The sequence below is a fragment of the Castor canadensis genome, chromosome 8 (assembly GCF_047511655.1).
Source record: "Castor canadensis chromosome 8, mCasCan1.hap1v2, whole genome shotgun sequence".
Taxonomy (NCBI): Eukaryota; Metazoa; Chordata; class Mammalia; order Rodentia; family Castoridae; genus Castor; species Castor canadensis.
Window position 1 is genome coordinate 24,744,160 of NC_133393.1, and position 18,576 is coordinate 24,762,735.

The following is an 18,576-nucleotide window of genomic DNA, read 5'->3' on the forward strand; positions in this document are numbered from 1 at the left end:
GATATTATCCCACGGTTTGGCCTCCTGGCCTCCCTGCAATCAGACAATGGGCCTGAGTTTGTTTCCTCTATTTCCCAAAAATTGGCACAAGTCTTAAACATCCACTGGAAATTCCACATCCCCTACCACCCCCAATCTTCAAGTAAAGTTGAGCGTGCCAATTGCACATTAAAAAATACACTCACCAAACTCTCTCTCAAATTCCATCTAGATTGGACAAAATTCTTGCCCCTAGCCCTTCTCTGCCTCTAGGCCCTTCCAAAAGGACCACTCATGCTCAGCCCCTTTGAGCTCCTCTATGGCCGCCGGCTCCTCCCTATCACAGTTCAGCCAAATCCCCCCCAATATTTCCCCCACTCTCCTCAATCCTCTCCTTACCTTTCTTCGCTCTCTCCTTTGGTCTCATGCTCATGATCAGTTGCCACAGCCCTCTGACACCACCAAAATAACTCCCTTCCTCCAAATGGGAGATCTGGTTTATTTAAAAAGTACAACCACACCTGGCCACCTACAGGAAAAGTGGAAAGGCCTATTTAAGGTCATCCTCACCACACCCACAGCTGCTAAGTTAGCAGGATTCCCTTCCTGGGTACACATTCAAAATCTAAAATTGGCAGCCCCACAAAAGATCTACAAATCTCTCCTTACAGGACCAAAGAAAGTGAAGATCTCCTGCCTCCCTAAGGTCTCAGAAGATGGAGACACACCCACTGAGACTCCGGAAAATAAAATAAAACCCTATGCCCAAGGATCTAACATACCGCCTACTTACTCTCTATATTTCTCCTCTCCCATTCTTTCCTGTCAGTGCCTGCCCACGCTTTTACTTCTTCCTATATACCCTCTACTCTGAGACTTTAGATTTCCCACCTCCTAATATGATTAGTCTTCCTCCCTTCTCATACCTTCTCTACCCTTATTTTATAAATTGGATATCTGATCTCCATCTCCAGGGTACACTCTCAGATTTTACTCCTGAAGAAATCTACTCATTTTCCAACATACTCTTCACCTTACTGTAAATCACTCCACCTATGCTTTCACTCCATCCCTTCCTGTGGTAATTCTTGTCCTCATCCCCATTCTCCTGAGTGTCAGCCTGTGGGCAACTTCTCTCCCTGAATGGAGATGGCCCCATTGCACAGCTCTCTGCCTCGGGTACCTTGCCCTATACACCTTACTCCCTATACACTCCTCATTCTTATGACCTGGATCTTTACTATGCTTCTGGTTGGTTCCCCATCTCCGTTATATCTCTGGAGATTCAAGGTCCAAGAAACCTACACACACAACCAGGCCTCAGTCTCTCATGTTGCAGGAACCACTGATTGCCCTATACAGGGATGTTCCTTTACAACCACTATTTTTGTTGACCTGCAGTCTATATCCCCCACTTACAACCCCTTTGTCTGCTTTCAATATGACCAAAGTAGAGACTATTGTGAAAATGGTGACCCCCACCTGAGAACATGCACTGCCGCCTGCCAGTCAGAAGCAGCCAGAGGATCAAACTGTGCCCCAATACCCAACCCTTTTCTTCTCCCTCTCTCTTTAAGAAACAAAAAATGGGGGAATGATAAGAACTGCCCCTTGCCACACCATTCTGCAGCCTGAGCTGCAGCTGGTCTCATCCCTTGCAGAACAAAGCCCCACTGTCCCTTATCTCCTGCCACCTCCCTTTGCCTGTCGCTAACCCTTGCTTTCTCCCAATGCTACAGACCTGCCAAGAGAAGCTGCTGTGCCATTTTTTTCTCGGCCAGGCAGCCTACTTATTAAACTTTTGGACATGAAATACCTCTTGTAAGCCTCCTTTGTGTGTGATGTGCACCGTTTTCCTAACAAGAAGTATGGTCAGACTCTGTAGGCCTTGAGGATCCTGGAAGAATTCTTACATTGAAGAAGGTTTCAGTAAAGACACATAGGGTACAACTTCACCTTTCAAAGATCTCTCTGGCTGATGAACTGAGAACAGTATGGAGAGGCCAGTGACAGGTAGGTGGCAAGGAAAATTGTAAGGAACTGGTCAGTGCTCCAAGCTAGACATATAGTTCACTTCAGCTTGGATGTGAGCAGTGCAAACAGGGGAAGTGATTGGATTCTACACATATTTTGAAGAAGGGCTTCATAGCATTTATTAATAACCTATTTCTAGTGTATGAAAAAACAGTAAAAGAGGACACCAAAAATTTGCAATAGTTTACTGGACAGATGGAGATGCCGTCAGCAGAAAAGGACAAGACAGGCAGGGGCATTTGTGAGGAGGAGCCAGGTCCTCAGTGTAGGAAATATTTGATCTTCATGTTCACTAGACATGGAGATAAGGAATTGGGCATGATGGTGCCTGTTGAACCTTCCTTGCATTCCTAGAATGAAGCCAATTTGATCATGATGTATGATCTTTTTGATATGTTGTTGAGGACTTTGCATCCAAGTTCATCAGGGAAGTTATCCTATTCCTTCCTTCCTTCCTTCCTTCTTCTTGCTCTCTCTTCTCTCTCTCTGCTCTCCGCTTTCTCTCTCTCTCTCTGTTGGATCCTTGTCTGTATTAGAGTAAAACAGCCTTCACAGAATGAGTTTGGAGAGTTCCCTGTATGCTGTGGAACAGTTGAGGAGCATCAGTGTGAATTCTTTCTTAGAATCATCAGTGAATCCATGTGGTCTTGGGCTTTTCTTTGTTGGGATTTTTTTTTTTTAAATCAGTCTTTGAATCTTATGGCTCATTTTCAATCTGTTTAGCTTATTTATATCTTCTGGGTTCAATTATGTTAGGTCATATGTGTCTAGAAATTTATCTATTTCTTCTAGATTTTTAAATTTTTTGGAGTATAAGTTTTCAAAATATTCCCTAATGATCCTCTGTGTTTTAGTGGTATCTGTTGTAGTGTTATATTCTCCATCTCTAATTTTATTAATATGTGTCTTTTTCTTTCTTTTGAATATTTTGGTGAACAGTTTGTCAACCTTTGTGTATGCTTTCAAAGAACCAACTCTTGTTTGGTCTTGCTTTATGGCTTAAAAGATGATCTGTTTTGGAGAACATTCCATGGGTTGCTGAGAAGAATGTGTTTTCCATGACTGTTGGGTAGAATATTCTATAGATGTGTGTTAAGTCCATTTGATCTATAGTGTCATTTAATTCTGAAGGTTCTTTGTTGATATTTTTTTTCTGTATTACTTATCTATTGGTGAGAGTGGGTATTAAAATCACCCACTATTATGGTGTTGGGGGTCTATCTGTGCCTTTATGTAAGGTAGTGATTTTTTTCTCCTTTTTTGGTACTGGGGCTTGAACTCAAGGCCTCACACTTGCTATGCAGGCACTCTACCACTTGAGCCACTCTGCCAGCCCTTTTCTGTGATGGGTTTTTTTTTTAAGGCAAGTTTTTATGAACTGTTTGCCAGGCTGGCTTCGAACCATGATCTTCCTGATCTCTGCCTCCTGAGTAGCTTGGTTACAGGCATGAGCCACCAGTGCCCGGCTTATAGTGATGGTTTTATGAAACTTCAGTGCATATATGATTATAATTGTTATACCTTTGATATATTGTTCTTTTTATCAATATGAAGTGAACTTTGTCTCATCTGAATAATTTTGGTTTGAAGTCTACTTTGTCAGATATGAGTATAGTTACTCCTGCTTGCTTTCATTTTTCTTTTGTTTGGAATGCCTTTTCTATCCTTTCACTTTAAGGCTGTGCTTGTCTTTGCCAGTGAGGTGCATTTCTTTTAGGCAACAAACAGTTGGTTATTGCTGTTTAATCCAACCTTCCGGTTTGGGTCTTGTTATTGGAGAACAAAGAGACACTGAGTCATTATTGAAAGGTATGTACTAATTATTGTCATTTCATTCCTTGTGTAATGTTTGAGTCTTTCCTAATCATCATGTGCTTATTTATTTTATATTGACATTTATTCAAGATAGTACAAATCAAGAAATAGTCTTTTAGGCCAAAATACAAATGTGAGCAGGAATTCAGAGAAATGATGCTCTTAATAGGAGGGCATTTGCCAAATCTGGAAAAATAATGTTTGAATTTTCTCAGGCTCCCAAGTATAGTATTATGTTATTTAGCTTTCTGTCACCATAACAAAATACTTGGGGTGATTAATTTATCAAGAGAGAAGATTTATTTTCACCCACAGTTTTTGTGGAGGTGGTCCATGATTGATTAACCTGTTGCTTTCCATCTGTGGGGAATCAGCACACCATTGTGGAAGCACTTGGTGGCACAAAACCACTGGCTTCATTTACCAGGAGGTAAAAGAGAGCACAGAGAATTAAGAAACAGGGCTGAGGATGGGACTCAAGTGATAGAGCACTTGCCTAGCAAGTGCAAGGTCCTGAGTTCAAACCCTAATACTACTACCAGAAGAAATAATTAAGAAACAGAAAATAACATATCATAGCCAGAATTATGGATGAAGAAAAATATAAGCTTGGAAATGCCTGGAGGACACAGGAAATTAAAAATGTCAAACCTATTAAAAACCAAATTCAGGTTTTAGAATTAAAATTGTAACTATTTGATTTAAAAATTCAGCTTGTTAACTTTTCATTTGAGCCATCATGGATTAATGAAGACTAGATTTATTCTTATGCCTTAAACATTAGAAATTCAGGAAATTTTATGAAAAACAGATTGGTTTTCAGATCCTCAGCAGACAATACTATTTCAGAGACTGCAATCTCTGAGAAAAGGAAATGAAAGAGGTGGAGCCTACAGTTGTCCATCCTCATTCCAGGATAGAGTTTCCAGAAGCCAATGCAGGAAGAAGAAGACCTGAATAGCCTAGTTGTGTCATTGAGTGAAGGGGACAGAGTTCCGAATTTGGAGAGAACAGGGCAGTTAAAACGTGAGAGATGAAGCACATAATGAAGGTTGCTGAAAACAGAACTGTTTGAAGTTTGTAAAGGAAACCTTCAGGTAACTCAGCTCATCAGCATATGCATATAATAGATCTACCCAAGGATGGGGAAAACATAATCCAAATGAACTAGGGGGAGCATTAGTACCTAGGGCTTCACAGGGCCAGAAACAGTGTCTGTTCCCACTAGCCATACCAGAAAACCTCAGAGTTTGCTGGGCATTGAATAAAGTATTCAGAGGGTCAGTGTCTGTAGTGGTGAAGAATTAGCCCTGGAATAGGTACATTCTAGTTTTGCCTAACAAATGTTAAAAGTAGGATGCAACATGATCAAGTAGCTCAAAAATAATTTATCCCCAGTAATAGAATCTCCAGAATATTTATTTATACAGTGAAAAAGTATCTAGCACTTAACCTAATAAAGTCTTAATGTCTGGCATCAAATAAAAAGTCATTGAGTATAAAATGAAAGCGAGAAAATGCAATTCTTTTCTTTTTGTTTGTTTTGGGTTTTGTCAGCACTGGAGTTTGAACTGAAGACCCTGTATTTGCTAGGCAAGCATTCTACCACATGAACCATGTCCCCAGCCTCAAGAAAAAGGAATTCTTAAGGACCAAAATAATTAGCATACAATGATTTTTATAACATGTATTTTAAATGTATTACATATTTTCAATCAGTCATATTAAGAAATAGGAAAGTTACATAAAAGATGAAAATCAAAGTCCAAATATGAAAATGTCTGAGATATAAAATACACTGGATATGAGACAAGAGTAATGATAGACTCTATTTTTTAAAAATTTTTATTTTTTTATTATTCATATGTGCATACAATGCTTGGGTCATTTCTTCTCCCTGCCCCCACCCCCTCCCTTACTACCCACACTGCCCCCTCCCTCTCCCCCCACCCCCTCAATACCAGGCAGAAACTATTTTGCCCTTATTTCTAATTTTGTTGAAGAGAGAGTATAAGCAATAATAGGAAGGAACAAGGGTTTTTGCTAGTTGAGATAAGGATAGCTATAGAGAGTTGACTCACATTAATTTCCTGTGCATGTGTGTTACCTTCTAGGTTCTTTTTGATCTAACCTTTTCTCTAGTTCCTGGTCCCTTCTCCTATTGGCCTCAGTTGCTTTTAAGGTATCTGCTTTAGTTTCTCTGCGTTAAGGACAACAAATGCTAGCTAATTTTTTAGGTGTCTTATCTATCCTCACCCCTCCCTTGTATGCTCTCGCTTTTATCATGTGCTCAAAGTCCAATCCCCTTGTGTTTGCCCTTGATCTAATGTCTGCATATGAAGGAGAATATATGATTTTTGGTTTTTGGGCCAGGCTAACCTCACTCTGAATGATGTTCTCCAATTCCATCCATTTATCAGCAAATGATAACATTTCGTTCTTCTTCATGGCTGCATAAAATTCCATTGTGTATAGATACGACATTTTCTTGATCCATTCGTCAGTAGTGGGGCATCTTGGGTGTTTCCATAACTTGGCTATTGTGAATAGTGCTGCAATAAACATGGGTGTGCAGGTGCCTCTGGAGTAACCTGTGTCACAGTCTTTTGGGTATATCCCCAAGAGTGGTATTGCTGGATCATATGGTAGATCTGGTAGATCAATGTTTAGCTTTTTAAGTAGCCTCCAAATTTTTTTCCAGAGTGGTTGTACTAGTTTACATTCCCACCAACAGTGTAAGAGGGTTCCTTTTTCCCTGCATCCTCGCCATCACCTGTTGTTGGTGGTGTTGCTAATGATGGCTATTCTAACAGGGGTGAGGTGGAATCTCAGTGTGGTTTTAATTTGCATTTCCTTTATTGCTAGAGATGGTGAGCATTTTTTCATGTGTTTTTTGGCCATTTGAATTTCTTCTTTTGAGAAAGTTCTGTTTAGTTCACTTGCCCATTTCTTTATTGGTTCATTAGTTTTGGAGAATTTAGCTTTTAAAGTTCCCTATATATTCTGGTTATCAGTCCTTTGTCTGATGTGTAGCTGGCAAATATTTTCTCCCACTCTGTGGGTGTTCTCTTCAGTTTAGAGACCATTTCTCTTGATGAACAGAAGCTTTTTAGTTTTATGAGGTCCCATTTATCTATGCTATCTCTTAGTTGCTGTGCTGCTGGGGTTTCGTTGAGAAAGTTCTTACCTATACCTACTAACTCCAGAGTATTTCCTACTCTTTCCTGTATCAACTTCAGAGTTTGTGGTCTGATATTAAGGTCCTTGATCCATTTTGAGTTAATATTGGTATAGGGTGATGTACATGGATCTAGTTTCAGTTTTTTGCAGACTGCTAACTATTTTCCCAGCAGTTTTTGTTGAAGAGGCTGCTTTTTCTCCATTGTATATTTTTAGCACCTTTGTCAAAGACAAGTTGGTTATAGTTGTGTGGCTTCATATCTGGGTCCTCTCTTCTGTTCCACTGGTCTTCATATCTGTTTTTGTGCCAGTGCCATGCTGTTTTTTATTGTTATTGCTTTGTAATATAGTTTGAAGTTGGGTATCGTGATACCTACAGCATTGTTCTTTTGACTGAGTATTGCCTTGTCTATTCATGGTCTCTTGTGTTTCCATATAAATTTAACGGAAGATTTTTCAATATCTTTAATGAATGTCACTGGAATTTTGAAGGGAATTGCATTAAACATGTAGATTACTTTTGGGAGTATAGACATTTTTACTATACTATCCATGAGCATGGGAAATCTCTCCACTTTCTATAGTCTTCCTCAATCTCTTTCTTCAGAAGTTTATAGTTTTCCTTGTAGAGGTCGTTCACACCTTTTGTTAGGTTTACACCTAGGTATTTGATTTTTTTTTGAGGTACTGTAAATGGAATTGTTTTCATATATTCTTTTTCAGTTTGTTCATTATTAGTGTATAGAAATGCTAATGATTTTTCTATGTTGATTTTATATCCTGCTACCTTGCTATAGCTATTGATGGTGTCTAGAATCTTCTGAGTAGAGTTTTTTGGGTCTTTAAGATATAGGATCATGTCGTCTGCAAATAGGGATATTTTGACAGTTTCTATACCTATTTGTATTCCTTTTATTCCTTCTTCTTGCCTAATTGCTCTGGCTAGGAATTCCAGTACTATGTTGAATAGGAGTGGAGATAGTGGGCATCCTTGTCTAGTTCTTGATTTTAGAGGAAATGGTTTCATTTTTTTCACCATTAAGTATAATGCTGGCTGTAGGTTTGTCATATATAGCTTTTATAATGTTGAGGTACTTTCCTTCTATTCCTAGTTTTCTTAGAGCTTTTATCATGAAATGGTGTTGGATCTTATCAAAGGGTTTTTCTGCATCTATTGAGATGATCAAGTGGTTTTTGTCTTTGCTTCTGTTAATGTGGTTTATTACATTTACTGGTTTTCATATTTCTATTTTGATCTGGTCTGTTTGGTGTCCTGGAGACCTCTTGCATCTGTATGGGTATATCTCTCTCTAGATTTGGGAAATTTTCTGTTATTATTTTGTTGAATATATTACGCATTCCCTTCGCTTGCACCTCTTCTCCTTCTTCGATGCCCATGATTCTCAAGTTTGGTCTTTTGATGGAGTTGGTGAGTTCTTGCATTTTCTTTTCACAGGTCTTGAGTTATTTAATTAATAGTTCTTCGGTTTTTCCTTTAATTACCATTTCATCTTCAAGTTCTGAGATTCTGTCTTCTGTTTGTTCTATTCTGCTGGATTGGCCTTCCGTTTTGTTTTGCAGTTCTGTTTCGTTCTTTCTTCTGAGGTTTTCCATATCCTGGGTGGTTTCCTCTTTAATGTTGTCAACTTTTGTCCTGAGTTCATTTATCTGTTTATTCATCGTGTTCTCTGTTTCACTTTGGTGTTTATACAGTGCTTCTATGGTTTCCTTTATTTCTTCTTTTGCTTTTTCAAATTCTCTATTTTTGTTGTCTTGGAATTTCTTGAGTGTCTCCTGTACATTTGGTTGACCCTATCCAGTATCATCTCTATAAAATTCTCATTGAGTACCTGTAGTATGTCTTCTTTTAAATTATTCTTGTGGGCTTCATTGGGTCCTTTGGCATAGTTTATCTTCATTTTGTTGGAGTCTGGATCTGAGTGTCTGTTTTCTTCATTCCCCTCCAGTTCCTGTACTAATTTTTTGCTATGGGGAAACTGGTTTCCCTGTTTTTTCTGTCTTCCTGTCATTGTCTTTGGTGTTGTTACTGTCCCTGTACTGTGCACAATTAAGTATTTTCTAGCTTGTAATAATAACAATGGTAATATTTAGAATGGAAGTGTGAGCTGAGATGGAAAGCAAGAAGTTAAAGAAAGGGGGAAAACAAATACACAGACAAGAAGGAAAAAACAGAACAAGGTATCAGACAAGAAAGTTTCAAAGGTATAAACAGGGAGTATTAGTGTACTAATGGACAGTAAGCTGAACAGACATTAGAGAGACAGAGAGAGGATTGAAAATCAAAAATAAAAAAAGAGATAAGAATAAAAATAAAAATAAGTAAATGAAAGAAATATCTATATATAAAAATGAATTAAAATAAGATGAAAAGTAGAAAAATTAAAAAAAAAAACCAAAAAACCAAAAAACCTCCAAGTTCAAATGCAATGAAGTTTCAGTCTTAATAATTTGGGTGTCAGTCTCAGTCTCCAATCCTGGAGATGGTGCCTTAGATGTTGTTCTGTAGTTGTCTCATCAAAGGGGACGCATAAAGTAGAACAAAACTACACACACACACACACACACACACACACACACACACACACACCCCAACCCCTCCAAGTGTCCCAAGTTCAAATGCAATACAGTTTCAGTAAGTTTTTCAGCATGCAGGTGTAATTCAGTTGTTCTCTCATCAAGGGTAGGGATAAAAAGAAAAAAAAGCGTCTGGAGACAGTTCTGAGAATGGCATCTGCAGCTGTGGCTTGCCTGCCCACTGCTGTCAGCCTGCTGAAGCTGGTGGCATTATTTATGCAGATCTCTGGGGTAAGCTTAGCACTCACCTGGCCCCACAGGCTTTGTTTGCTCAGAGTTCTCCTGTGTGGGAGCCTCTGCTACAAGCTTTCCCCTTTCCAAGCACACTGGGAAAGGTGACACTGCACCTGCGTTGTCAGGCCTGCGTGTTTATTTACAGTTCATGTGGGAGGTGGGTCTTCCCCCCTCTCCTGTGCAGTTTTCCTCCCACCACCACTTTCACAAGCTTTCCTGCTCCTGATTACTAGGCAGTGCTGCTGCTCCTGCCAGCCACCATGTTTGTTTACAGTTCACGTGGGAAGTGGGTCTTCCTTCCTCTCCTGTGGAGTTTTCCTCCCTCCACCACTCTCACAAGCTTTCCCGCTCCTGGTTGCTGGTCGCGCGCCCCTGCTCCCGCCGGAGCCTCTCTGGCCTACTGGGCTTGTTTATTTACAGTCCTGGGAAGGATTCCCTTCCCCCAATCTTCGGCGCTCAGGGCACCCCACCCTCTTTCTCGTGTGTCTTTATTGTTCTTATTGCTTGTTACTCAGTTTCTCTTTTTTCCCCGGGTGGAGGTCAGTCTGTCCAGGGGGCTATGCTGCTTGGTCCCAGGCTTGTCTGTGGGAGTACTGCAGATATCGCGAAGCTCACCTGGTCCAGGTCTTCCCAAGCCATCTGGGTGCTGGCGACTGGCAGCACAGGGGCCCTCCTGGTTTCTCCATTTAATGTGAAGTGGAGATTCTCTGTGCCGGCTGGTGGTGTGGAGGGGTCAAAATTATGCCTCTTCTCAGTGATTATGCCTGCAAAGTGTGTCTCCAGTGTCTCTCCAAGATTTCACTATAGGAGGCTCGCTTTCTGCTTCCTCCCTCTAGCCGCCATCTTGGAATCTCTGGCTAATTCTTAATATAGATTTTTTCACCATAAAGGAAAAAAAGGAGTGGCAAGATAGTGGGTCAGAGACATCTACCATTTTAACTCTGTGAATGAGAAGAGTCAGGTAACCAAGGAAAGACTTCTTAAGAAAGAAAGAGGAAGAGCATTGGGAATCACAATAGGTAACAGGACAGAAGAAAAGCATAGAGAAATTGAGGCAACAGAGTGAAACTGCAAACAGTTGCTAACCATCTCTGGCTTCTTGGGAGGGGAAGAGGAAAATGAAGATGCCATCACAAGGTAAGTCATATTGTCTTGGTGACAGACAGTCAATTCTAGCTGCAAGATAATCCTGCACCTCCTGCAAGCCTTGAACACAGTGTGGGGATTTGTGAGATGGTAACTGCTCCAGTGTGGAAGGTTAACCTCGATGAAGAACGATATTGCTACTCCCCTTATCTTGGAGGGCTATAGCAAGACACCATCATCTGTGGGGGCTTATTGTTTGAAACTGAGATACTCTGGGGCTCTGAAAACAATGAACACTCCTAGCTCAGGGAGTCTTGTGGCATGCTACGAGAGTCTGGGTAAGAGACAGCTAGAGGAGGTGATCAAGAAGCGGGAACAGGTCTAACATGGTCCCACAGAGAAACTGAAGTTCAAGCTGTGGAGGAACTCTGTTGGCAGTGCAGGGTGCCAGGGTGGTCTGAAGCTCCACCCTCCCTCAGGAGTTCCTCAGCTGAGGCTTGGGCAGAAATGAAGCACCAAGGGTTAGTATTTGGCCTTTAGGGCTTGCCTCCTGCCTGCATTTGTTGGCCACAGCACCTCAGGGTAAGTCAATCTTTCCCCCAGAGGCTCCAAATCATGTGATAACTACAGCCTCCACCCCACCACAGCCTCTACCTCCGCCACAGGGACGGTAACTGTTGGGCAGGGAATGAAAGCACTGAGATGTGCCCCTGGAAGCTGCATCCTGGTTTGTGTTTGCTGACAGTCAGGACTCAGTGGTGAGAGTCCAGATCCAAACTTCCACAACCTCCCTCTCCCCACAGGGAGGCAAACTGCTGGGCTGCATCTGTAAGAATTGAGATCAGCAGGCACAGTGACTAGGTTCCTCAGTTCTCTCCTATCCAGTTAAGAACTCAACACTGTTCGCTTTCCTTACTCCCTGCTGCATTCAGGGGTCATCCCGAGGCTTGGACACAAAGAGTGAGCATGTGGAAAAAGTGAGAACGTGCCTAAACCACAGGCTATAAAGTTCCCTGGAGCCAACAGTGGCTCCCAGTACACAAAGAAGGGAAGATCTGTAGTGAAAGTGTCCAGATGTGGCAACCAACTTCATGATTTCTACAAGAGACTTCAGCTAGTTTACCTTGATCTAAGCAGTGCTGGAGATCAAGTGCAGTGCCCAGTTGGCAAATAATTGGCTATTGAACCATAGCTTCCAGTCCAGTGGTGAGAAATAGAACCTTGACTTGGCCACTATCCTGTCCTGCCTGAACACAGGATTATTTCAACTTAAAAACTGTAAGGTGATTAAAACTTCCAACCAATGACTTGGTCTGATGCATAAATACCAACTAGAAACACATGTAATATGAAAAAACAGGCAACACTTCTCCTCCAAAAGTCAATAATTCCATAGAAAGGACTTGGACAATAGTTAAATGGATGAGATTTCAAACAAGGTACCCAAAAGAACAATTAGAATGATCAATGAAATTAAAGAGGATATGTATAAGCACCTGAATGAATTCAAAGATGATACAAATAAACAGCCACATTTAATCTCAGTGACATCTTAATGGCCCTTTTTCCAAATACAATTACATCGGGGATTAGGAATTTGGGAGGACACAACTCAGTCCATAATAAGGGTCTTCTGTGATGTGCCTGGCGCCCAATAATTCATCTCAGTTTCCTGAGCCCTTCTACCAGCACAATGACCAGTGTGACCCCAAACTCATGGTCTATTCATACTAGCACCACAGATGGACTCCATAGCTACCATCTCCCACTGAGGTCTCGTAGGTCCAGAAGTGAATCTCCAGGTGCAGGGTGGTAGGTGTTGGTTTCCAGAAAACAGCTGTGGCGTGGTGTTTCCTGGCTTGTGGACCTCCAAAATCCTGGGTCTGTCATTGTAGCAGAAATAGGACTTTGGTTCAGCACAGCACAGCTCCTGGTTTCAGGGCATAGGAATGCAGAGAGGGGCTTGAGGGGTCCAGCCTAAGGAGTCAGGTCCTTGGGTCTCCTGAGGGAAAGGGAAGAATCTCCCTATCCACTTAATGTGAGCTGACTGGTGGCAGGACAGCTCCAAACACAGAAATGGGGAGTTGTTGACTTGGTCCCTCCCTGAGGTCCCTGTAGCTCAGGATGATGTCCAGCCTTCACACTCTGTCCAGAGTATTTTCCTCCAGGGCTCTTTAGCTTGGTGCAGAAGCTTTGGTTGTCATAAGGGAAGAAGGGACAGCTGAAGGCTGTGACAGGGACTGCCCAGGGTTGGACTTCTACATTGCTGTAATATCCTGTTCTAGGAAGTGGGACCCTAGAAACCAAGGAATTCAGAACCAGGTCTGGTCCCTACAGCACTGGTATAGATACCTGGCCTTCTCTTGCTATGGTCCAGGACCTGGACAACCCTTTCCAAACAGCCCCACAGAAGTTCCCTAGGCCGGCCCTTCCCATGCCACCCTCCTCCCTGGAAACTTCCTCTCCCCTTTTCAGACTCTCTAATCTCCCAACTCCTTGTTTGCTCCCTCTTTTCACTTCCTCAGGAGCCTCCCTCCCTGCTGACCTAACATCCCAGGGATTCTTCCCTGAGACCCAAGGGTGGGAGACTCACTGTGATGAGCCTCAGGTGGATGCCCAGGTCCCAGAAGGAGAACAAGCTGAAACAAGTGGCAAGAATGTGGGGTCAAAGGTCCCATCCAGGCGAGTAAGGGAACCAGTAATTTTATGGGTCCACCCTGGAACTAGCTGCTATGGGCTGGAAGCCTTGCTCTGATCTGTGGTCACACAGTGGACAGGAAGCTTCTAGGTCAGTGCAGATTTTAAGAAAAAATCCTTTGGACCTTAATTCTGATATGGAATGGGAGAACCCCTTCTGTGCAGAACCTTGTCCTGGTGCTGGGAGCCTAGGGAGATGGTATCCTGGATGAGGAGGTTGCCCGGGAGCTGGGTCTCCGGGGCTCAACCCTGTGGCCACATGGGGGCTCCACCTGCTACTCTCCTAACATGCCTGAGCAGCTGGGAGGGGTCTGGGCTGGGTCAGGCTGGGATGTCATTCTAGGCTAAGCATCAATGGAGGATGAAGCTGAGCAGCCCAGGGATCCACAGGAGTCCAGGGCAGGGATGTGGCAGAAACTAGAGGTGAGGAGAGTTGAGAAGATCTTGTGCCCTCCATTTCATTTATCTGCTAACAGCCACCCTACTTTGAGCTCCTACTGACAACGCTCCAGACAACTGAAAAGACACTTTTCTTTTAATCTCTATTTCCCCATTTTTTGAAACTCACCTTTTGGAAACTCCCTGCTCACTGAGATTTTTAAATAAAATCACGTCCTATTTGGGAACAACTACTCTGTGTCAACCTAATATCCTGTAGTGTGGAAATGTATACTGGGATTTTCAGGAGGAAGACTTTGTCCCCTCCTGGGCCTCTGTCTACTCATCAGGGCAGAAGAGTGCCCTGTGCCTGGGTTGCATGTTGCATTTCCAGCATAGGTGTCAGAATGCCTGGGCCCTGGGGTAAGTGCCTTCCCCTTCCACAGTTTGGAGAGAATCTTTAACAACCTCCAGACCTTCCACACATAGACACTATCCTGTCAGGTTCACTTTTGGTGTACCATGGCCCTGGATGACTCGTACATACCTTCTCCCTTTGTTCAAACATCCAACCCTCTTTTCTCACTTTTTTTTTTTTGGTGTCATTGGGATTTGAACTCAGGAACTCACACTTGCTAAGCATGTGCTCTTACTGCTTGAACCACTTTGCCAACCCTCCTTCCTCATTTTTTTCACCTGATGACCTTACTTCTTACTTCACTGAAAATTCCCTGGGAGTTCTCTTAATTCATGTTACCTTTATTTGAGGTCTGTGAACTGAAGGACAATGCCAATTGCTGTCTTTACAGATTGGTTTGGGAGGTAAAGACCTTTCTCCCGCTGGATCCCAGTGATTGCCTTTGGGATCTCAGTCCTCCAGGGTGTGAGCAGGTCCACTTCTATGTCCACAGCGGAGTCTGTAGTTGGCAATCCCACCTGCTCAGGCAGGTGTGGATCCTGTCTGGTCCCTGGTAGACTGGTCTTCAGTTAGGACCTTGGTCATTAGGGCTGATCCTGGGACAAGGTTCTGCAGATGGGTTCCCAGATGGTGAACCTTCTAGCAGTTGTGTAGACGGTTGTATTTTCCAGTGGGTCACTGGGCAGGTAGGTGGGTACACTGCACGGGTCCCAGATTATGGTTGGGCAGGGCTGGAACCCCTTCCTGCCAGCCTGCTTCATTGGACATGGAAGGGTGTGCCTCTTGACTGGTTCCTGGGCAGGCCAGACTGCTCTAGACCACAGTTGAGCTGGGCTGGAAACAGATCGGGGGGCTAATTTTGATCTGCATCTGGATCAAGGTCAGCAGGTTGCCTCCAAGGGCACAGATGAGCCTATCACTCAGCTGGTCCCTGGGCAGGCAGGGTATGCTGGGATTTTAGCTGAGAGGGACTGGAACTGATTCTGGGCTGCATCAGGATCTGCCATGGGACCAACATTGATGGACAGTCTCCCAGCCTGACCAGACATGTCTTCCTCCAGGTCCAAAGGTGGGTAGGATTCTCATGATTTGTAGCTGGGGGTCTGGTTCCAGTTGCAGGGTCACTTGGGGATGTGCAGTTGGAATGAAGTAGATAGACTTGCCTGTAGCATATCATTCAGCAGGTCCCTAGGCAGGTTGGACTTTTCCAGGACTGAGACTGAGAGAAGCCTGAGCAGAGTCACAGGGTCATTTCAGCATCCCAAATTGGGATGAGGTTTGGAGCCTGCCTCTTGCGTATGGCCCTGCATGTCTCCTGCCAGGTTCCTGAGCATGCAGGATTGCTCCCTAACCGTGGCTGAGGAATGCTGGATCTGACTTACAAAGCTGCTTCAGCATCTGTGGTAAGACTGAAATCAGTAAGGGGGGCCCTCCAAGGATCAGGGGCATGCTTGTCTCCTGGCAAATCTTTGGGGGCAGAGCATCTCCCAGGTTACAGCTGGAAGTAGCTGAAAGGAGAAGGTTTGCTACCCAGTGCAGGGGCAGGTACAACTCCTCACAGGTTCATTGGTCGATGTTGCTGGTGGCAATACCAAGGCCAGTCCAGGGGGCTGGGGCTCTTTCTGGGTCTGTAGCTGGGACCATGGTCAGTGAGCCTCACCAGGGCATGAGCCTGCCTTTTCAAATGACCTTCCTTGGTCCTGGGCTCCACCACAGAATCAAAAACTCCTATATGGATCCTACAGTTCTGGCCAAGGCACTTGTCTGTGGTGGCTGACATGTTATTGCTTCTGTGCTGGGATAGAAGGAGAGATATCCTATTCTGCCATCTTGCGTACATCACTTGTATTGCAGTTCAATTTGTATTTGCTCTCAATTAGCTATGAGATATTATGCACATTGTCATTTGGTTTTAAGATTTAAGGGGAAATTCTATTGCTAAGTAGTTTTGTTTTGTTCTAGAGTCGTAAAATCAGTCCATTAAGGAGAAATTTATACATTTCAAGAATTTCTTAAATTCTGAAATCTATATTTAAACAATGAACATATGACTTTTAAACACAATTAAAGCTATTTATTATAATTTGGTATAATTCCAACATTAAAGAGCAGTTACTTTGGGGTAATACGTGAAAAGTTTTAAATAAGTGTGTAACATACCTAAAACCTTCCCATATTGTAAATGCAAATTATTTTCCCACATAAAGTCCTCTTTACTGTAATTTCTAAGTAACCCAGCTGTGGTAGTCACTACTGAAAGGCTTATCCTGGTCCAAAGAGAAGCAAAAAAAAATATATATATATATATAATCAGGACTGGTCAACTATAAATATCTATATCTATCTATCTATCTATCGATCTCTATCTATCTATCTATCTATCTATCTATCTATACATAAACATCGCCATCTTCCAAACTGAGTCAGGTTCTTCTGCCTGGACACTCATGAAACGACCTCACAGTATCACCACGTTTCTAGGTTCCAAAGCCTTACCCTTAGATTCCACCACCTAGATGCAGATTCTTGCCAGACCCCCAAGACAGGGGTCATGGCGCCACGAACCATCTTTTACTGCACAGGTATGGAGTCACAGTGGACTTCCCCGATTTATCCTCCCCTGGGGCCAGCGTCCATGCCCCTCCCATGGGGGCAGGGAAAGGGAATGACATCTCAGGTCAGAATGACTTCCCTTTCTGTAAGGAAAATTGGATATCCAGTCTGTCTCAGGGTGGAAGGAGAGAGGAGCCCTGAAATAGCTGATCATCAGTTCCCTTTGACTGGCAGCAGATTTCAAGTCAGAAACTCTCAGGTTTGTTGCTCGCCCTAGACTCAAGGTCTTTGGAGGTCTGACTCCAGTTTTTCTGAGTTTCTCTATCCAGAGAGATCCAGAAGTCTCTGTTTTCCCATCAGAGACATTGAGCTTCCAACCCTGAGCTTTCTCATCAAGATTCTAGAAGTTTCCAAAGAATAGATTTTTCAGGATATCAGTGTCCAGGCTAGTGTTGGAATTTGCACTTTCCTTTTTCACCCCAATTGTCCTATCCATTCTCAGGAGAGTCACAGGAGCAAGGCTAGAGCACCACAGGACGACTACAAAGTGCCCGAATTTCCTGATTCTTTCCCTTAGATCCCCCAGAGACACATGTGACCCACCACCCCATTGCTAACCATGAGGTCACCCTGAGGTGCTGGGCCCTGGGCTTCTACCCTGCGGAGATCACCCTGACCTGGCAGTGGGATGGTGAGGACCAGACCCAGGACATGGAGCTTGTGGAGACCAGGCCTGCAGGGGATGGAAACTTCCAGAAGTGGGCAGCTGTGGTGGTGCCTTCTGGGGAGAAGGAGAGGTACACAAGTCATGTGCAGCATGAGGGGCTGCGTGAGCCCCTCACCCTGAGATGGAGTTAAGAAGGAACAAGGACACAGAGCCTCTAATCAGAAAAAGCAGGAGCCATTCTGGAGACTAAGCAGGGGCAGGGCTGAGACCTGAGCATCGGGGTTACTCACCTTTCCTTCCCTTTTCTTTCCATCCTGTTCTACCGATCCAGTCCATCCCATTCCAGAGCCACTTCCTCAGCCCCGCATCCCCATCATGGAAATTGTGCTGGTCTGGTTCTTGGAGCTGTGGTCACTGGAGCTGTTGTGGTTTTTGTGATGTAGAGGAAGAAAAACTCAGGTAAGGAAAGGACATAAAGTTATATGTTGTTTTGTCTCACGTTGGGGGCTGGGGTGGAGGGAGGTGGGAGGGCTAAGCAGGGTAGGAGGGCTAAGCAGGGTGGGAGGGTGGGTTTCAGTGCCCAGGTAGAAGTGTGCTCTGCACACACAGGTGCTCACCAGTCTGCAACACTCTTTGCTAACACTTAACCTTCTGTGGAAAAAGAAGGACAAATAGTTCACATCAATGATTATAGTGGTGCAGACCTGATTCTCAGCAGCTAGAAGTCAGACCTACACATACCCTTTCCTGTTTTCCCCTGGATTGAAGTTCTGGAATCTTCCCTGGATCTAAGAGTAGAAGGTTTCTCTAGGCCCTCTTGAAACTGCCTATCCTCTGGGTCCTTATGGGTTACCTTCTCACAAGTAGAAAACGAGGGCGTTACGCTCAAGCTGCCTGTAAGTATAAAGGAAGTTGGTCTCTGAGACTCTTGGGGTAGTGT

At 43.5% G+C, this 18,576-nt stretch overlaps 1 protein-coding gene across 1 annotated transcript in view; it reads left to right on the forward strand.

Annotated features, from left to right (window-relative positions):
* Positions 1 to 18,079, forward strand: part of LOC141410449 (patr class I histocompatibility antigen, A-2 alpha chain-like) — a 54,456-nt gene extending 36,377 nt beyond the window's left edge. The window contains exons 4-5 of the mRNA XM_074082614.1: positions 17,547 to 17,822; positions 17,985 to 18,079. Of these exons, the coding sequence (XP_073938715.1) occupies positions 17,547 to 17,822; positions 17,985 to 18,079 (371 nt within the window). The remainder of the gene's footprint in view (positions 1 to 17,546; positions 17,823 to 17,984) is intronic.
* Positions 18,080 to 18,576: the final 497 nt, after the last annotated feature.